Raw genomic sequence first — 22,319 nt, forward strand, 5'->3', positions numbered from 1 at the left:
GTCCTTGAGTTGTGCGCCTTTTGGCGTCATCTGGTCCAACCCATATGAGACTAGGCTCTAAGGAAAGCTGTCTCGGGTGTGGACCAATCAACTTCAAGGACAGTGCACATTATCAGAGTTATGTTCTTTTGTTTGTATTATGACTGCAGGTATTGCGGTCTATGCAAATATGACTCCTTGTAAAAAAGGTGTCAGTTTTGTTGCCAGATAGAAGGGTAAAGAACCAATTATCATATTTTTACTGGCAAATGAGGTTCCCATAGTGTAGATGCTTGCCCCGAGCTCTCATACTCTGATGGTGCATTGTCCTTGAGTTGTGCGCCTTTTGGCGTCATCTGGTCCAACCCATATGAGACTAGGCTCTAAGGAAAGCTGTCTCGGGTGTGGACCAATCAACTTCAAGGACAGTGCACATTATCAGAGTTATGTTCTTTTGTTTGTATTATGACTGCAGGTATTGCGGTCTATGCAAATATGACTCCTTGTAAAAAAGGTGTCAGTTTTGTTGCCAGATAGAAGGGTAAAGAACCAATTATCATATTTTTACTGGCAAATGAGGTTCCCATAGTGTAGATGCTTGCCCCGAGCTCTCATACTCTGATGGTGCATTGTCCTTGAGTTGTGCGCCTTTTGGCGTCATCTGGTCCAACCCATATGAGACTAGGCTCTAAGGAAAGCTGTCTCGGGTGTGGACCAATCAACTTCAAGGACAGTGCACATTATCAGAGTTATGTTCTTTTGTTTGTATTATGACTGCAGGTATTGCGGTCTATGCAAATATGACTCCTTGTAAAAAAGGTGTCAGTTTTGTTGCCAGATAGAAGGGTAAAGAACCAATTATCATATTTTTACTGGCAAATGAGGTTCCCATAGTGTAGATGCTTGCCCCGAGCTCTCATACTCTGATGGTGCATTGTCCTTGAGTTGTGCGCCTTTTGGCGTCATCTGGTCCAACCCATATGAGACTAGGCTCTAAGGAAAGCTGTCTCGGGTGTGGACCAATCAACTTCAAGGACAGTGCACATTATCAGAGTTATGTTCTTTTGTTTGTATTATGACTGCAGGTATTGCGGTCTATGCAAATATGACTCCTTGTAAAAAAGGTGTCAGTTTTGTTGCCAGATAGAAGGGTAAAGAACCAATTATCATATTTTTACTGGCAAATGAGGTTCCCATAGTGTAGATGCTTGCCCCGAGCTCTCATACTCTGATGGTGCATTGTCCTTGAGTTGTGCGCCTTTTGGCGTCATCTGGTCCAACCCATATGAGACTAGGCTCTAAGGAAAGCTGTCTCGGGTGTGGACCAATCAACTTCAAGGACAGTGCACATTATCAGAGTTATGTTCTTTTGTTTGTATTATGACTGCAGGTATTGCGGTCTATGCAAATATGACTCCTTGTAAAAAAGGTGTCAGTTTTGTTGCCAGATAGAAGGGTAAAGAACCAATTATCATATTTTTACTGGCAAATGAGGTTCCCATAGTGTAGATGCTTGCCCCGAGCTCTCATACTCTGATGGTGCATTGTCCTTGAGTTGTGCGCCTTTTGGCGTCATCTGGTCCAACCCATATGAGACTAGGCTCTAAGGAAAGCTGTCTCGGGTGTGGACCAATCAACTTCAAGGACAGTGCACATTATCAGAGTTATGTTCTTTTGTTTGTATTATGACTGCAGGTATTGCGGTCTATGCAAATATGACTCCTTGTAAAAAAGGTGTCAGTTTTGTTGCCAGATAGAAGGGTAAAGAACCAATTATCATATTTTTACTGGCAAATGAGGTTCCCATAGTGTAGATGCTTGCCCCGAGCTCTCATACTCTGATGGTGCATTGTCCTTGAGTTGTGCGCCTTTTGGCGTCATCTGGTCCAACCCATATGAGACTAGGCTCTAAGGAAAGCTGTCTCGGGTGTGGACCAATCAACTTCAAGGACAGTGCACATTATCAGAGTTATGTTCTTTTGTTTGTATTATGACTGCAGGTATTGCGGTCTATGCAAATATGACTCCTTGTAAAAAAGGTGTCAGTTTTGTTGCCAGATAGAAGGGTAAAGAACCAATTATCATATTTTTACTGGCAAATGAGGTTCCCATAGTGTAGATGCTTGCCCCGAGCTCTCATACTCTGATGGTGCATTGTCCTTGAGTTGTGCGCCTTTTGGCGTCATCTGGTCCAACCCATATGAGACTAGGCTCTAAGGAAAGCTGTCTCGGGTGTGGACCAATCAACTTCAAGGACAGTGCACATTATCAGAGTTATGTTCTTTTGTTTGTATTATGACTGCAGGTATTGCGGTCTATGCAAATATGACTCCTTGTAAAAAAGGTGTCAGTTTTGTTGCCAGATAGAAGGGTAAAGAACCAATTATCATATTTTTACTGGCAAATGAGGTTCCCATAGTGTAGATGCTTGCCCCGAGCTCTCATACTCTGATGGTGCATTGTCCTTGAGTTGTGCGCCTTTTGGCGTCATCTGGTCCAACCCATATGAGACTAGGCTCTAAGGAAAGCTGTCTCGGGTGTGGACCAATCAACTTCAAGGACAGTGCACATTATCAGAGTTATGTTCTTTTGTTTGTATTATGACTGCAGGTATTGCGGTCTATGCAAATATGACTCCTTGTAAAAAAGGTGTCAGTTTTGTTGCCAGATAGAAGGGTAAAGAACCAATTATCATATTTTTACTGGCAAATGAGGTTCCCATAGTGTAGATGCTTGCCCCGAGCTCTCATACTCTGATGGTGCATTGTCCTTGAGTTGTGCGCCTTTTGGCGTCATCTGGTCCAACCCATATGAGACTAGGCTCTAAGGAAAGCTGTCTCGGGTGTGGACCAATCAACTTCAAGGACAGTGCACATTATCAGAGTTATGTTCTTTTGTTTGTATTATGACTGCAGGTATTGCGGTCTATGCAAATATGACTCCTTGTAAAAAAGGTGTCAGTTTTGTTGCCAGATAGAAGGGTAAAGAACCAATTATAATAAGCCACTTGATTGGATTATCATTTGCGGCCAGATCGCTTCAGAAAAAAGAGCTATTTAGTTCAGTGGGCCTTACCTGGTAAAATCAAAAGTATTGTAGTTTAGTGTAGCCACCCGACTACCACCACCCAACCCTGGACCCAGTGCCAGTGAGAGGTTATCTCGGTCAGTCAAACAATTTTAGAGCTTTGTGTTTTGTTAGGTTGAGAAGTTTTATATTGGTGCGAACTACATTTCGTCAATCTAACCCCCCAACCCCTCCAAAAAATATATAAACCTTTATTAGTGTTACCAAGTTGGCTTTGTGCGAGCTGCGGCTGGAGAGGTCGCGACCCGCGTCCGAGTTTCCCTGCCACGTGTCCAACTTCTCCTCGTCCTCGTAGGTCTCTAGGGAGAGACGCAACGGAACGTCGTGAAGGCGGGAAGCCACGTGGCAACGCACGCAGCCGGGCTGTGGGCTCAACAACAATATTCCTCCGCGCAAACAACAAAAAACGTGCCAAAAAAATTGGTTACATCTACACGCTATTCATTAAACTAAACAATTTTTATTTTACCGGGCAAGGCCCACTGAACTATGTAGCTCTTAAATTTCGATTTAAAGCTTTCGTGACTGCAGGGATTCATCTTCTTGGTTCTTTCGGTAAAGTCACGTAGAATGGAAATAATAAAATAATAAAAATCAAACACAATAAAATAATTCTCACGACGTTTCGGCCACAACGCAAGCAGCCGTCCTCAGGTGGAGAACAGGTCTGTCGAGAAGACAGAGTCTGAATGTAGCTCTTTATCAGAAGCGACCTGGCCACAAATTATAGCTCAACGAAGTGGCTTAGCACGTGGGAATTTATAGCAGCCAAATACTCTAAACGCGTGTTTCTAAATGTGGAGGGAAAAACCGGAGGACCCGGAGAAAAACCCACGCGACCAACGGGAAGAACATGCAAGCTCCAAATATACAGGCGTCAGAGTTGAGATCAAGAACCCACGACCCCCTGCATACAAGGCGAGGTAGTTAACATCTCGCTCCAGCGGTGGCTCCATTGAGCTACATCAACCTGCGGTCTATCTGTTGATGCAAGAGGGCCTTGCTGTGCACATCGCCATTCGATCCAATGGGGGTGTGTTCATTTCACCATACTTCACTATGCTGGTTGGTAAGGGCTGGTGAAGCAACCGTGTTTTATCTCGCCTCTCACCAAGCACCCAAAAGATGCAGGTGCCCCTATCCAGCAGAGCTCCTCTGGTATGCAAAGCACTCAAGCCTCTACACCACATCCCCGGCGGCACCAAATTGAAGAGAGTGATTTGAATATATAAATGCTCTGAAGGTAAGAGTAGTCGTGTATTACAATGACAGCTTTAACATTTATAAATTCGATATGAATTAAACAATGGCAGGGAACTGATATGTCGTAGTTGGCTGCATCAGAAGCTGCTGAAATCTTTCGCACTGATGAAGGGTTATGGGGCACGGATGCACACACACACACAGTAGGGTGCATGCAACACGGGACTAATGTCAATCAGCGCAAGGTTAAACAATCATAAGTCAGTTCTTCTTGGTTCTTTCGTTATAGTCACATAGAAGGGAAATAATAAAAATAAAACATAATAAAATAATAAAAATAAAATAATAAAAATAAAACATAATAAAATACAATTCTCTGTGAGAATTCTCTGTGAGAATTGTATTTAATTATGTTTTATTTTTATTATTTTATTATTTCCCTTCTACGTGACTTTACCAAAAGAACCAAGATGAATCCATGCAGTCACGAAAGCTTTAAATCGAAACATAAGTCAGTTATTTCTGCTTGGAAGAGCAGTGAGGCTAGAGACCTTGAACTAATGATGGAACAATCTAGATTTGAAGCTTTCGTGACTGCAGGAATCCATACTCTTTAGTTCTTTCGGTAAAGTCGCGAAGGTATAAAAATGTAATAAAATGAAAAATAATATATCACGACATTTCGATCGCAACACAAGCGGTCATCCTCAGGCAGAAGAAAATGTGTGGGAGTCGAGGAGGAGCCATACACTGGCTCGCCAGGAGAAGGCGGTACAGCAAAATGTGGACTCCAACTTGTTCCTTCTGCATGAAATCAGCACGGTTGGCTACGTACGGTGTGAAAGAAGCTCAACATACATACGTACAGAAAGTGTTGCCCCCTCGCATTCGTGGGTTTTCTCTGGGTGCTACCATTTCCTTCCACGTGGAAACGCTCATTAATTGGTTGAAAACACCTTAATACATAGAGGACCGCAGAGCTTGAGGGGGGGGAAAATTTGGTACCCGGCTGCTGCTTTTCCAGCTTCTCCGTGGTTCCTCGCGCCTCCGAGCCATTCGCTCGCTTTCTCTCTCTTCGGGAGCGAATACCACCACGGCGCGTCACCACAAGTCGAAACGACGATTGAGACCATGAATCCCCCCCCCCCCCCGTCGCTCACTCTGATCGGCGACGTAGCTCGCCGGGAAGTATCCCTGAGCGCCGGCGGGCCCGTCCGCTTGCCCGAACCACCAGTTCTCGTTGTCCTTGAAGAGCACGAGGACGCGCTCGCCGCGGCGCAGACTCAGCTCGTCGGAACGCCGTGCCGTGTAGTCGTACAGGGCCACCACCTGGCGGGGGAGCCAACGCGCGCCGTCGGTACACGCGGGGAAACGTCGCCGGCGGGTGCGCCAGAGGTCGCAAACGGGTTTTGATTCCTTACCCGTACCCGGCCGCACCAGGGTCGCAAACGGGACGGGTATCGGGTACCTGATTGCGACCTCTGGGATGAAGCCATGTTTGCAGGCACGGGTGGGTTGATTCTAGGAACTTGAATTGTGAGAAGAGACAAGACGTTGGGAAATGAGTGACAAACGGTTACTCACCAGTGACTCACGGCCTACCCGTACCCGGCCGCACCAGTCGCAAACGGCTACCCGTACCCGGCCGGGAACGGGTAGCCGGGTATCGGGTAGGGTACGGGTATCGGGTACCCGGTTGCGACCTCTGGGGTGTGCCGGGGCTTGCGGTTCGCGCACGGCGGTGAACTGCCCGTGGTTCTCTGCGGTGAGCAACGACGTCTTCAAAAAAATCATGGCGCTACTACGCCTCTCTAAATTCATTCCCCAGTAGTTGGCTGAGCGCAACTCCGAGTGGAAGCTGAAGTGTCTAGGCCGAGCCCTCACCGTCTCCTGCACCGCGGGGTCACCCTCCGCCTCCAGCCTCAGGCCGGCCGCCCCCGAGCCAGACTCGTTCTGCGTCACCGTAGCAAGGGAAGGGAGAGGCAAGTCAACGGACGTGACATGCGGGCACTCCATCATTGATCACGTGGGCACTTCATCAATAATCTCGGCCTCAGAGGCAACCGCAACCCCATCAGGCAGCTCTATTCCTCATCACCTGCACATTAAGGAAGTGTTAGTTTGTGTGTAAAGTAGGCAGATGCATGTAGGTTACATTTGTTTGTATCCCCAGGTCTCCCTTGCAAGAGGCACATCACGCCTCAGTGGGCTGTCACCGGGTGTAAATGACGCTTTCGGAAGGAAGCATTGTGCGAATTACTCAAGAAATTGACAATTTAGTGATATGGTCCAATACCAGGTGTTGTCTACACTGGGCCATAATGCATTGAAACTGTTGACGCAAAGTCCAGCATCAAAGTGATGCATGTGATAGCGTTAGGCATTGTACACATTAGGGTCAGTGGGCTGAAAAATCCAGATTCTATCCTGTCAATGACAGTAATAAAACCCTGAAACTATTCTTAATAAGCCTCTTGTTTTATCATACCGGCATATGATTTGGTTTTGGGTAGCTTGTATAATCTTCATCATCAACAGCCATGATCACTCAACTGCTGGATGAAGGCCTCCCCACATCAGTGCCACCACACATCGTCTTTTGATGCCATAACCCATCTGGAGAATTCTCACGGGCAAATCTCATCGTGCTATATCCGCAGTGGTGACCATCTATGGCTAGCACAGAGTAAATTCTACGTATGTAAATTAAGTGGTACAGGATAAACTGAGTAATCATTAACATGAAAATAATGTGGTTATCTGTATGTAAATTGACATTGCGCATAAGTAAATCGAGCGACACATCATGCATATCATATTACGCACAATGTTATAAAAATGTGAGAATGATAACTATTTTCATGAAGTTCTGATAACATTTTCGGTTTCAATTGTGGCGGACAAATGATAACATACACATAACTGTGTTCCTCTTTGTGCACGTGACCATTAAAACACGGTCCTTGGAAGACCGAACACTCGAACCAAAATAATATAAAGAAACCAAAAAAATTTAAAAAGCGGCGACGGGAATATAAATTCCGAATCAACAGGTCAAGCGGGTCAGGAAGAGTGAAAGCTGTGGTACAAGGACAGGCCTCCCAACTACAAAAAGCCAAAAAACCTGTATTATGGACAGAAAGCAGCACGCAGATGGGAACGGATGTGGCTGCTGGCACGCCTCTGTGATACTCTCTGCAAATAAAGCAGCAACCCTGCTTCTTGACCCAGGCACCGAGCGCCCGCCAGGCGCATCCTTGGGAAACTAAAAGGTCCTTGGCAGCAAGTCGACCTGACCACCCCAATCGAGGCGGGTCGCGCGCGCGTTACAACGAGGCGCTCTGCCGCTGCTCGACTGCCAGCTTCGCCTTTGCGCGAGTAGCACTTGCACGGGAACTCGCATCGTTCAAGCTGCGCTTCTGACAGAGTGTCGCGAGTGTATGTGTGTGTGTATGCATTGCTGCAAAAAAAAATCGGCGACCCGTGTTCGATTCCCGCTCATGGCCTTCACCAGCGACGGGCTATATGAACCGGTTCTGGGACATCCCTAGGTCGACTCAGCCTCAGATGAGTACCTGCTGCGGTGTGTAAACATCACCACTGGGGAGACAAAGGCGGTCAGGCGTGGTGCTGGACACTCACCCCTCGCATGCAGTGCCGGCCTTCGTAGGTGTTCCCTAACAGCAGTTGCTCCAAAAGTAAAAGGCTATACGGGGGATTCTCTGTCTTTTTCGTGTATGTGGAGAGCGGTAGTGTAGTGGGTTAACGCACTCCAAACCCAGCCACCTGAGTTTGATTCCCGCTCATAACCAATATCAGTGATGAATATGAATCGGTCCTGGGCCTCCCCTAGGTCACCTCAGCCTTAAATGAGTACCTTGTGGCGGTATGTAAACACCAGAATTTGGGGGCGACATAGGTAGCCTGTGTTACCCATTCACCATGTTGTGTGCCATGCCGGACTTAGTAGGTGCTCGCGAACAGCGCTTGCTCCAAAAAGTCTGTTACGGCTATACGCTTATACATGTCCGTGTAAAATTCTGTGTCCCATGCTGTAATTCCATGACCGAGGAGATTAGGACCAATCTTGATGCCACAATCATCGACGAGAAAAGAGTAATGAGTACTTATTATTAAAGTTCGACTATGTCCTCCAAATAAGTCATAACAATCTATATCTGCGTAGTGCAAGGTAAAGTGAATTGTTGATACACCTGTGACAAGACATTAACACAGGTAAACATATGGCTTTCTAGCTGGCTTTCTGAGAAAATAATTTTTTTAGCCTTCATATTATTGCCTTTTTTTCTCTCCCTGATATACAAAATGTGGCTATCGGTGTAATATTATGAATTCAATGCAGTTTCAGCCGCATTACACAAGAAGACATCACAACACCACTTCTGAGTCCCTTCAATAAGCCTCTCTGTGCACACCAGGGAACACAACCTGTTTGTCACATGCAAATCACATTTTGATTTAAAAACAAATTCTCACACCAAGAATAACCAAAATGATATGAAAACGCTTTATTTAATGTGTTGTTTGTACAGCCATCGGTAACTAAGATTTAAACATCAGAATCCAGGTTAAACGCGGGTGGCTGACAGACAGATTGAAACTCAAGTTCTCAGCGGTAGCGGCTCTGTGCTCTGACATGGCATTGTCAGAATTATAATCTTTATTTAGAGACTCGAGGAATCCGATGAGCTATGAAGCTCTTTTTCACAGTATTGGCAGGTCAGCATTAGCACCCACGAGTCACCTGGTCGTCTCGAGCAAATAGGGACTCCGCCTAACAACGTCAGCTTTCTGTCAGGCAACACGCCCTAGCGGTAGCAAGTTCGTCGCTTGTTTGCAGAGGTTCACGGTTCGAATCCAGCGGCTGCCCTGTTTAATCCTGCGGGGGTAATAACCGTATTAATACTTTGCGCCATCTGCTTCACTCACAGTGGATGCTAACGAGTGTGTGATGTCATTGGTAAGAACAGGCCATCCTGTGCCCATCATCGGGCTGACAAATTTTCCACAAATTTTAAAATGACCCGCAAATTACTCAATGGGAATTATACATCACCGCCCGTCGGCAGGCCAGGTGCTGAGTCACCGTGTGCTTTTACAGGGACAGCTGCCACTGGGAGTGCCCCTTCAAATGTTCGAGGTGAGATGCGATTTAAAATGCTCTAGGACACCCTGGCATGTAGGGCGCATTATCAAAAACAAATCATTGTTATTTTTTGTAGGTTTTACTGTAATTATTGGATGCTGTACTAAACCTCTTACCTGTACTGCAGTGACAAAACTACAATGAAGAGATACTAAATGTTTTATCTGTCAACTGATACCAGGAACAGTTTGTTTGAACTCACAAAATTCCAAAAGTTCACCGCCATATCTAAAAAAGTGACCCCTTCCACTCGTCTTAAAATGTCCGATGGCAATTTTTTTAAATTCTTAAATGACCGACGGAACGTACCAGGTGCAGCCGCAGGGACGGGGGCCGCCCCACGCGCCCCACTGGGCTGAAGAGGCCACCTGGCAGACACAGCACCAACATCGTGTACCCTCAGAACATGGGCCTGCTTGTCACAATTGGGTTCCTGATCACAGTCGAGTTCACTCTCCCAGTGCTAACTGACGGTCACAGCAGGATATGCCCAGGTGTAGGCAAAGGTGTTTTAAGGATATATTTTGAGGGATGGGTGCGAACAGGTGTTGCACATTTAACCAGTGCTTAAATAGTGAAAACCGACCGTTACCGCCGACCACATAAGTGGTACGGGAAGAGGGCCGAGAGTGACGCTGCATGTTGCTGTCGTCGCTGTCGTCCCTCTCGGCTGTCGTTCCTGGCTCAAGCACCCTCCCCATCCCATCTACTACCATGCCCCTTATCCCCCCGTGCCAAGCTCGTAACACCACACTGCATACGAGGGTTCTTGGGAGCCACAGCTGAGGAAGGAGAGTGGAGGTGGGTTCAAGTTGTCTACCTCAGCACTTTTCGATTTAAAGCTTTCGTGACTGCAGGGATTCATCTTCTTGGTTCTTTCGGTAAAGTCACGTAGAATGGAAATAATAAAATAAAAAATGTTCAAAAAAAAGATGTTTTATTTTTATTATTTTATTATTTCCATTCTACGTGACTTTACCGAAAGAACCGAGAAGATACCTCAGCACTGTTTTTTAGGTGATGCCATCACCATAACAGACTGTTCCGTATAAAGGGATGAATGCACATTAGGCACTTACTTGGCAGCGGGATTTTTTTTAATGAGTAAACTAGACAATGCTTTGTTCTGGAAGCTCTTTAAAGGGGGACTGGCTATTCAGTGGGAACAGTGGCCAAGTTGAAAAGGATTGTGCGAGCATATGTATTAACTTTTTGTGTATATACACAGTTACAGCACACACACACACAAACTGCTACTGGCAAGGACGTGTGACTCATGCATGACTCTTTAAAAAAAAAACATTTACAACTCTTTTGGTGAATGTCTCCCCATGATGTGGCAGTCACGTGGGTTCTTTGACCATACTTTACCCCACACTGATCAGTGCGGGTACCAGTTCGGATATTGCTGGCTACCAATGTTAGCCATGGCCGGCAATCAAATTCCGGTCACCAGATTTACCGTGCGGTTTGCTAACCACTGAACCACCACTCGTCGTCACCACAAGCTGCCCAAAATGGTACGTAGGAAGGATTGCGGCTTGCGACGTCAAGAAATATGCATGAACTCGCAGATTAAAAACAAGGAATTGTTTCAATACTCAATTATCCACAAGTAGTAGCGCCGCGGTGGCGAGATGTTAAGTCCCTCGTCTGGAATTCAGGAGCTCGTGTGTTCAATACCGACCCTGACACCTGCTGTATATCTGGAGTTTTCACGTTTTCCCTGTAGTTGTGAATTTTTCTCCGGGTCCTCCGGTTTTTCCCTCCACATTTAGAAACAAGCGTTTAGAGTATTTGGCTGCTATAAATTTGAACACGATAAGCCACTTTGTTGAGCTATCAATTGTGGCCAGGTCACTTCTTCTGAAAAATAGCTTCATAGCTTAGTGGGCCTTACCTGGTAAGAAAGTGTCTTTTTCAAGTGCCTTGGGATATAAAACATATATTTGGTGTTGAATAAGCCAATGTTATCAGTAGGATGTGACGCAGAGACAACTGCCAATTATACCGGCATATTATAATAATAATTGAGACATATAATAGAAGAGTTTCCACTTCGCGGTATTCCTGGTAAAATAAAAATAGTAGTTTAATAATAGCCAGCGCTTGCCTGTAAGCCGATGCTTTAGTGGCAAGAGTTCATGGATCACGTAAATCATCCTAAATTTTTTCTAGATTTGAAGCTTTCGTGACTGCAATGATTCATATTCTTAGGTTTTTTCGGTAAAGTCACGTAAGTAAAACATTAAAATTAATAAAAGTAAAATAAAATAAAAAACCACGACGTTTCGGAGGCAACACAAGCTTCCGTCTTCAGGTGGAACCGTCACAGCCACGACAGCTGTATCAAGTAAATGAGAGATTGCAGGAGCTACCACTCCGTTTATATAATGGTTGGAGAGGGGGGGGGGGAAGGGCAACCCATTATATAAACGGAGTGGTAGCTCCTGCAATCGCTCATTTACTTGATACAGCTGTCGTGGCTGTGACGGTTCCACCTGAAGACGGAAGCTTGTGTTGCCTCCGAAACGTCGTGATTTTTATTTTATTTTACTTTCATTAATTTTAATGTTTTACCTACGTGACTTTACCAAAAAAACCTAAGAATATGCATCCTAAACTTGCAAGGCTGCAGGGTGGTTCAAACGTGAACCAATCTGGACGAACCTTTGAGAATTAGCCTCTCACAATGTGATTTACATGTACGGGTTTCTCTGGGTCCTCCTGTTTCTTCGCACGTGCAAAATACTCCCTAAAAAAATTGACCAAACATAATTTGAACTAATTGGAAGGCAACAAATAACACATTTCAATCACAGCCTATAATCATCTCTCTGTGGTCAATCAAATAAGTACGACTGTGCCAAAAACAAGAGTGATCATGTTATGGAGGGGGGGGGGGGGGGTACTACCCTACACCATGAGAATGAGGAAACGTGGAATTTCCAGACGATGGAGATGAGCACAAAGACAAGTTTGACCTTTGACCTTAGAATCTGAGCATCAGGTGACACATCCAAAGCCGGTGCCACGTTCCGCTTTTTTAAATCCTTTATATTAAGTTCACTTGCTTGCTTGCTTGCGCGCTTACGACCGTGCAAATCTTTCGGTCGTTTTTTAACCCACTTCCCGTGATCCAATCGAGCTGACATTTTCCACAGACTCGTTGTGCGTGACAATTAATTTTCGTGAAAAAAAATGTGCTAAATTTTACACTTTTTAGGAAATTTTGTTTTATATTTAATTACCAATTGCTTAATGCTGCCAGGCAATCATCTGACCCAAAGGTGGCAGCCATCTCAAGCCAGAGGACGAGAGGACACTAGCCGCCACGCATATAAAGGATTTATAGTGAAAAACTTTGTTTTTACGGGTTAATTTTTTATTCCCCCCTCCCCCCCACTGCCACCGAACCTGGCTGGTGCGCGGGGTTGGGCATCATGCGGGAGGCGAGCGACGCAGATGCCGGCGTCCACGAGTGTGGGGACAGCAGCGATGGCGCGAGCGACGCCGCGTGGCCCCGCTGTCCCTGGCCACCGCCCTGCGTGCGGTCACAAACACGCGGCGGTGCCTGCTTCAGAAGGTGCCGGGCAAGGCTCGTGGCGCGCGCGTGGTCAGCTATCGCTCGGGCCGCTCCCCGCGTACGCGTTTGGCTGCAAGTGGTATTCGTGTTTGTATGCGCTGTGTTAGCGGTGGCCCAGATTGTGTTGGGAGGTGTATGTGCGTGAGCGTTTTTGCGTGTACGTGTGTATGTGGGGAGCGGTAGTGAAGCGGTTAGCGCGCTGCGCTGCTACGAACCCGGCAACCTGAGTTAGCGATTCCCGCTCACGGCCAATACCAGTGACGATTATCTGAACCGGTCCTGGGCCTACCCCCAGCTCGACTCAGCCTCAAATTAGTAACTAGTGCGGCGTGTAAAACATTGCCAATAGGGAGACAAAGGCGGCTGGGCGTGGTGTTGGCCACCCACCCCCTCGTGTGCCGTGCCGGCCTTCCTAGGTGTTCACTAACAGCACTTGCCCCATGAGTCTGTTAAGGCTATACAGGGGGTTTTGTATTTGTCTTAATGCAGCTTGTAATTGTGTTTGGGCTTGTGTAGGCATGTGACAACGGGGAGAGATTTGTGATGAAATAAATGTGCTAAATGAAAACGGTGCCAATTAACTCGCAACCATTTTACAACATTTTCATAACGTCAGTGTCAGCCCTTCCTGGGCATGACACTAAACTGTATCCGGCAAAGGTGTCACGTTAGTAACACTAGAGGAAGGCAATGGCAAACCACCGCTGCCTTTAGAACCCAGGGTCTGCGGTGTAAAGGGTCTGCGGTGTAAAGAGAGGGAAGCAGAATGGGATGGAGGGACCTTGAGCCGTGGACCTGCTCTTGGGCAGAAAACCTATGAAGAACTTTGCATTACAGGCAATTCCCACAACATTCCATACACTTAAAATCAATGTAACGTTGATAATTGGTTTTTTACCCTTCTATCTGGCAACAAAACTGACACCTTTTTTTACAAGGAGTCATGTTTGCATAGACCACAATACCTGCAGTCATAATTGCATTATCATATTTTTTACTGGCAAATGAGGTACCAATGGTGTCAATGTAACGTTGCTTCCTTTTTAAATAAATATAATGGCTAAATTAAATGTAATCATATGTTGTATGCATGTTGAACTTGATTCTCACCGTACGTAGCCAATCGTGCTGGGCAGCCAAGACATAAATACGACCATAATGCTCGAGAGCAGCGTAAATTACAAGCCCACTGACTCGCGTTGCTGCATTCATGTTTGCCAAGTCACCAACAGCCCCTTTGCACATTCAGCAAAAATTCCACTTCTTTTTCAGAGAAACCTCGTCGTGATATAGATCCTTATCGCAAACATCCCACACGTGCACTCGCAAAATTGTATCACCGCACACAGGCAGGTGCAGACTGGCACAGCGCATGGTAGGGTATGTGCTCTTTAGTAATGAGTGGTGGAGCTCTGGCCACAAATGAGGTGTGGTATTGCTGCAATGTCACTCCGCGTACAAATCGTAACCAGCAGCCCACGGCTTTTTAACGTGGAGAGTTTAATTTGTACGAGCTTAAATATGAATTATGATCGTACGACGCAGTGCAAATGTTCCTCCGACCGAATCGCCCCGAATATGCCCAACCTCGTTGGATCTCGGTAGCTCATCAGAGTTGAACTTGGTGAAGAGAGACTAAGAAGTTTACCAAGTGCTGTAGGCATTGGGGCTGTTGGCATTCCCTGGATGGCTTCAATAGATTGGGTGGTCTATCTATGGATTGATTTCTCTCCGTGTTGGGGCACCGAATTCCATATCCTCATGGTTGGCTACGTACGGTGCGAAAGAAGTTCAACATCAGAATCATGAGAATATTTATTTATACTGGAGGAATCCGATGAGCTGTAAAGCTCTTTTTCACAGATGTCCATTATGCCGTGGGGGTTTTCTCCAGGTATGCTGGTTTCTTCACACACACACACCAAATATGTATTTTACAGGAAATTGCCAACAACTCCAACTTTGAGATTTTAGACTCAGAAAGACTTTCCTCAGTTAATAGAGGGCAAATATATATGAGGGTGGTCAAAAGGCTTAGAGAATGAGAAATTTTAAGTGCAGTGGTAAAGAATAGTACTTTATTTTATTATGTTTTATATTTTTATTATTTTATTATTTCCATTCTACGTGACTTTACCGAAAGAACCAAGAAGATGAATCCCTGCAGTCACGAAAGCTTTAAAATCGAAATTTACTTTATAGTACTTCATCAAGTCTATCTCAACATCCCTTATGTTATATTGCTTGGTTAGAGCGTTAGAAAATAAATGTTGTATTAATTGGATCTCAGTCTTTGATTTTGGCCATCCCTCATGTAGACTATTTACACACGCAATGTGCCTGAAACAGTGTTTCAGAACAGTCAGAGGTTAACCGCAAACATTTTTCATCCACGTTTCTAAATGGTGTACCAGCAAAGTCTTAAGTGAAAATATTCGGTGCCTCGAAGCAACATCTGCACTGCTGCATTTCTTGCACGTTCTCACCACAATCGTGACTCACCGTGGGGAATAATATAGTCCACGCCGCTGCTGGGCAGCCAAGTCATGGCTTAAACACTGGGTATCGATATGAACACTTTGGAGTTTTTGAATTTTGAGCAGGGCAAGAACGCTTTTTTGCAAGTAATTACAGTTACGCGACACCTGCCTGACTAAGTGTTCAAATGCTTTCCCGAAAGACGGATACCTTGTAAAAATGAATCATTGCCGCAGCGCTGTACAATCAGCACAAAAAACCATTACGGTGCCTTATCGCAGTCTTCAGAATGGTGCGTGAGAATATATTTTTTATCATGGGCAAGGGGATAACACTAATGAGGTGAAGTGCCAAGCAATGTTCTTACCGCCTGTGTTAAGCTGCAGGTATCATTAGGAGACTATGTCGAGTATTGCTGCATGTAAATACTTGACCCACACATTTTTTTCCGCCTGAGGATGACCGCTTGTGTTGCGATCGAAACGTCGTGATATTTCATTTTTTATTTCATTAAATTTTTCTACCTTCGTGACTTGACCGAAAGAACCAAAGAGTATGGATTCCTGCAGTCACGAAAGCTTCAAATCAAGATTATGACAAATCACTTTCGCAGTATCTACAACATGATGATTGCTTTGACGTTCATGATGAGTGATTGAACGACAATGATTGGTGTAGGCGGGCGTCTGTCATCAAATATGACTGGGATCGATTGCGATTTGCATGGTTATTATGACTTTAGTCTGCCCACGGGGGTAGTGTATTTGGTCTTCCTTATGGAATGAGAAATGTCCCATTCAAGAATGTGCATGTGTGTGTATATATAGTATATGTGCAAGGATTAAACTGTCCTCTGGCTAAGTTAATACGTTTAATCTTTTAATTAACTTTAAGTTCAAAGAGATCGCATGGCTCTCTTCTTTGGAGCACAATATTGGCTTGGTCAGGCGATATGCCAAGGTGGTGTCAGAACAAACGTGGGGACATGACGATCAGCACTCCCAAGCCCAGGGCACCCACCCACGTACGTGCACCCACCCACATATACACAAAGACAAACCTACACACACCCACCTACACTCACCCACCAGCCTATACATATACCCACACCCACGACACTCACCCACCAGCCTATACAGACACACACCAATCTACACACACACACACATCCACATTCACGCACCCACGCTCACCCACATGCCTATACATGCACACACACACACACACCTACAATCACCCACAAGCCTATACAAAGACAAAAGACACACACATCCACCTACACACAACAAAAACAACTGACATTCGCCACTAAGTGGCTAAGTGGCCGTGACATCACCGTGGCGCTTGTGCCAGGCTAGGTGCATTTTGAGGCCACGTAAAGTGTCAATGGCTCGCTGACAGGAGGGCACGAGACAGACCCAGCAGGTGCCATGGGTTAACTGAGATGACTGGCAGATGCCCCACCTGTGCTCCACACTGTGCCAAATTGTTGTGTTTAGCCGCCCAGCGCTCCACTTTGTTGTGAGCTTCACTCCTCTGCCCTTCGCTGTTGTTGGAGGGCGACTGCATCCAACTGCCTAGTAGCGTCCTGCAAGAGCCTCCTCCATAGAGGCTGATCTTGACACCGCTGGTACAGCATCAGTCCATCTCTTGCTGTGCCACACCCGTTTAGCCCCCTCTATCTGGCCAAACAGAAGCTGTTTGGGCATGCGGTGGCTAGGCATGTGGACTACATAAGCCAGCCAACGCAGCCTCGCCTGCCAGAGGAGCTCACCAATGGGAATGTGTCCAGATCGTTCCAGGATTTGTGAGCTCCTCACATAATCCAGCCTGGTTAAACTCAGCATGGATCATAGGCAGGCCAGCCTGAATGTTTCAAACCAGCACAGATGTTCCTTCAGAGCGGTCCACGTTGTACAACTATATAAAAGGGAGGGCATAACTGTGGCTGAGAAGACCTGGAGCTTCATATGGCATGACAGATCAGGTAGCTTCCACACAGTGTTACACAGCTGATGAAAAAATGTCACTCGACTGATTCAGTGAATACTCCACTGCCAAACCAAAGCTGGTTATAAGCACACTATCCAGGTATGGAAACTTCTCCACTGTCTCAACAACTGCCCCATCACCTATGGGGAGCTAAGGGATGGAGTGTTTGGTGACAGTCAACCACCTATACACGCATCCACTTATGCACACGCAACTACACTCACCCACCCATACATACACACACATGCACCAACATGCACCCGACTACATTTACCCACCGATACATACAGACACATTCACATACAGGCATCCATATACACTCAAAACAAAGACCCCCCCCCCCCCATAGCCTTAACAGAACGTTGGGACAAGTGCTGTTAGAGAGAGGCACCTATGAAGGCCAGCACGGCACACGAAGGGGTGGGTGGCCAGCGCCACATCCACCGACACACACAGACACCGATCTACACACACGCAACTAAATTAACCCACCCTCCTATTTATACAAACAGTCTCACACCCACAGATTTATATAGGCTTAGGGTTATAGACGACTTGGGGCAAGTGTTGTGGGTGAACACCGAGACCAGAACGGTGCATGGGTGGTGGGGGGGGGTACGTGGCCAGCATCATGCCCGACTACCTTTGTCTTCCCCGTGATGATGTTTACACACTGCATCAGGTACTTGTTGAAGGCCGAGTCAACTTAGAGAAGGCCCAGACATGGGTTCAAATATCACTGTTAGCCATGACCTATACACACAAAAACATTGACTTACCAACCCACCTGCTTACATACAACCACACACCCCTATACAACTCACACACCTATACACACCAACCCACCTGCACACATTCACCCACCTATACACACAATCACAAATATCTACACAGTCCCCAACCACCTGTATACACACACCCCCCACACACCTACCCATCCGTGCACCTACCCACCCACCTAGACACACACACGCATACACCCAACGACTGACTCGCACATACACAAACCAATCTGAACCTGAAAAAAGCCTTCATCCTATTTCAAGTAAATATCGTGGATAATTACAGTGTGGCTACGTCTACTACAGCTCATGTTTAAAAATGTGTCCATGTATACGTTTCACTGCTCTGGAATTACAATTACTGGCATCACTATATTGTGCTGTCTCCAGATCTCCCTTGAAGATACTTATGTGTTTGAAGTTTTCGTGACTGCAGGGATCCATACTCTTTGGTTCTTTCGGTAAAGTTGTATACCTACGTGACTTTACCGAAAGAACCAAAGAGTATGGATACTTCTGCGCTCAATGGACTTTTCCCCGATTATAAATAATGCTCATTTTAAACATCCACCTCTGCTGATGTTCGTTCAATGCATTGTCAATTAGCAATGCAACTCTCAAGACACCTCCCTCCGCCGTGCTCTAGACGTGTAAACGATGGTAAAAGTTTACACTATGATACCTCCTTTACCAGTGGCAAAATATAGTAGTAGGTTTTTACCCTTTAAACTGGTACAAAACTGACACCTTTATACAAGGCATCATGTTTGCAATAACCGCAACACAAGCAGTCAAAATGCAAACAAAAAGAAACAACTCTGATAATGATGCCTTGTATAAAGGTGTCAGTTTTGTACCAGTTTAAAGGGTAAAAACCTACTACTACGATGGTAAAAGTGTTGGTGTCAAGCACGAAGACGGGGCTGCGTGGTATGGTGCTGCTCACCTGGGCAATGTGACCCCCACCGGAGAAAGGGACTGGGCTGTTCCACGCCAATGACTATGATACCTCCTTTACCAGTGGCAAAATATAGTAGTAGGTTTTTACCCTTTAAACTGGTACAAAACTGACACCTTTATACAAGGCATCATGTTTGCAATAACCGCAACACAAGCAGTCAAAATGCAAACAAAAAGAAACAACTCTGATAATGATGCCTTGTATAAAGGTGTCAGTTTTGTACCAGTTTAAAGGGTAAAAACCTACTACTACGATGGTAAAAGTGTTGGTGTCAAGCACGAAGACGGGGCTGCGTGGTATGGTGCTGCTCACCTGGGCAATGTGACCCCCACCGGAGAAAGGGACTGGGCTGTTCCACGTCAATGACGAGCCAACTGTTCGTTCTGTAGGCAGCACACACCACGGAATCTCATTACCGCAATGCAACGATGCATCGTACAACACATGAGGCCAGGTATAAGCTGCACGAATCGGGCTCTTGTCATCGTCACGGAGCATAAACCGCCACGTCAACTCCAGTCATCTTCGCAGCAGCAGCTTCTGGTTGGGCCATCGAACAAAGACGACGCTCACCGCATCGCAACGCTTTCAGATGCTGCTTCTGCGGCCGTCTGGAACGCTCTTCCTTCCGATATTCGGAAGCCACAGGAGTTATGCACTTTAAATGTAAATTAAAAACTAGTTTCTTTAGAACTGATTTTTGTGTTGTTCTTCCCCAGCACCTCAGATTAGCACGGTTGGCTACGTACGGTGCGAAAGAAGTTCAACGAACATACATCATCAGCCATAATCTAGCCACTGCTGGGTGAAAGCCCCCCCCCCCCCCCCAATTGCCATCGACATCCTTTACGGTGATAATTGGTTTTTTACCCTTTTATCTGGCAACAAAACTGACACCTTTTTTTACAAGGAGTCATGTTTGCAAAGACCACAATACCTGCAGTCGTAATGCAAACAAAAAACATAACTCTGATAATGTATGCACTGTTCTTGATGTTGATTTGGACAGTGCATACATTATCAGAGTTATGGTTTTTTTTGCATTACGACTGCAGGTATTGTGGTCTATGCAAACATGACTCCTTGTAAAAAAGGTGTCAGTTTTGTTGCCAGATAAAAGGGTAAAAAACCAATTATCATATTTTTCTACTGGCAAATGATCCTTTACGAACTTGCAGACCTCATTTCTTCATCTCCAAGATGGTCATGCTCCTTAGTATGTTCTCTCCTTTAGCTGCCATTCAGCGACCAGTCTCATCATCCATCAGTCATCATCCCTTAGAGCGATGTAACCTGCCCAAGCCATTTACTTCATTGATCAGTCAATAGGATGTCTCCCATTGGTGTTAGTCCTTGGTAGCATGCATCTCTCAATGCTTTGTGCAATTTTTCAGCTTTTTACCCATTTTCCATGTTTGTGTCGAGGCAGGTTCTATGCACAAATTGAATCACTTCTTCTGTAGGTACCGCTACAGTGTTATGTTGCTCATCATTATCGAGTTCAGAACTTCCACTCATTCATTACTTTATTTAATAACTTTCATCCCGAGCCACATTAAATAATTGTTCTTGGTACACATATTCTGCCATTTGTTCCACTTGTGTTCATCCAACAATTACTTTATTTAGTTTTGCAAACTTGCTGCATACGATTTAAATTTTTCTCATATTAACCTTTAGTCCAACTATGCAACCACCATTTCTTCCACTGATCCCTGGAGTGCATTTTCATGGGGGCCGCTATAATATTGTCAGCATGTTTTCCTCATTTATTTTGAATTCTCCAGTGTTAATTCTAGATTTGAAGTTTTCGTGACTGCAAGGATTCATACTCTTTGTTTTGTTTTCGGTAAAGTCACGTAGGTAAAAAATTTTAATAAAATAAATCACGACGTTTCGGGCACAACACAAGCATCAAGTTGTCCCCACCTGAAGAAGGATGCTTGTGTTGCGCCCGAAACGTCGTGATTTAATTTATTTTAATTTTTTACCTACGTGACTTTACCGAAAAAACCAAAGAGTATATTCTCCAGTGTTGGCTGTGAATATCCTTGGTGACAGCGGATCTCCACATTGTACCAATGGATTTATTTTGATGAGCAGTAATTCCATTAAAAGGTATGATCCAGCTTAAAATGCACCTGATTGTGTTGACAACTGGCTGGGTGACAACAGCGGCTCTTAGCTAAAATCCGTGGTAGAGAGTTCACTCAGTTAACAGTGGTTATCCTTAGGATAGACTCATCTCCGACATAAAAACACAAAATATCTACCACTTGAAAAACAAAAACAAGATATGACCACTGCTCCATCCTGTAACGAGTTAACTGGTTTGTTACCTGCTGACGCTTGTCGTGTACACTTAACCATTTGAATAGCTGTACTGCATTATTTTTTTTATGCAAGTGAACTTTGCAAATCATGGTGTAAACATTACTGACCTTCGCGTTTTAAACAATTTGCCACAATAGAGGGATGCGATTCGATGTTTTCACACGATGTGGTGAACATAGCCGCCTCGAGTGGCTGTAGAAGTCGCACGAACCCATTTGGTGCACCAAATTCAAAATGAAATCAACAAGTTTCTACACGTGTCATTGCGTGCATTACGAACTGAGGAATCGACATTAAACGGAAGTAGCCGCGTGGCTAAGGGGCCAAAACACTGAGCGAGAATGGCTGAGATAATGGGTTGATATCTGGACTTTAGTCAGCCGTGGTGAAACTAAGTACTCAAGTGTAGGAGGGAGTAGATGCTCTCAGCCTGGTGTCCAATGAGTGCACAAGAACCGAATTACGTACGTTTTAGTTTCTCATTTAATTTGCCGTATCTCAGCTTTGAGACGTGACTGAGATGTGACAACAATATGCTGCAGGGAATAATAAAGTGTTCATACTCTTAGGTTTTTTCGGTAAAATCACGTAGGTCAAAAAAATAATAATAAAATAAAATAAAAAATTTTAATAACTCAATTAAATCACGACGTTTCGGAGGCAACACAAGTCTCCGTGTTCAGGTGGGACCGTCACAGCCAAATTTACTGTATCAAGTGAGAGTATATTTGGCTGTGACGGTCCTACCTG

At 45.2% G+C, this 22,319-nt stretch overlaps 1 protein-coding gene across 1 annotated transcript in view; it reads right to left on the reverse strand.

The window, feature by feature from the left end:
- AHI1 (Abelson helper integration site 1) overlaps positions 1-22,319 on the reverse strand; it is an 80,594-nt gene that overhangs the window by 11,840 nt on the left and 46,435 nt on the right. Inside the window, exons 22-28 of the mRNA XM_078866206.1 lie at positions 19,488-19,618; positions 19,221-19,274; positions 12,854-12,980; positions 9,746-9,804; positions 6,154-6,222; positions 5,430-5,598; positions 3,256-3,365 (exon numbers count right to left, since the gene is read on the reverse strand). Of these exons, the coding sequence (XP_078722332.1) occupies positions 3,256-3,365; positions 5,430-5,598; positions 6,154-6,222; positions 9,746-9,804; positions 12,854-12,980; positions 19,221-19,274; positions 19,488-19,618 (719 nt within the window). The remainder of the gene's footprint in view (positions 1-3,255; positions 3,366-5,429; positions 5,599-6,153; positions 6,223-9,745; positions 9,805-12,853; positions 12,981-19,220; positions 19,275-19,487; positions 19,619-22,319) is intronic.

This window comes from Lampetra fluviatilis, chromosome 22, assembly GCF_964198595.1.
Source record: "Lampetra fluviatilis chromosome 22, kcLamFluv1.1, whole genome shotgun sequence".
NCBI lineage: Eukaryota > Metazoa > Chordata > Hyperoartia > Petromyzontiformes > Petromyzontidae > Lampetra > Lampetra fluviatilis.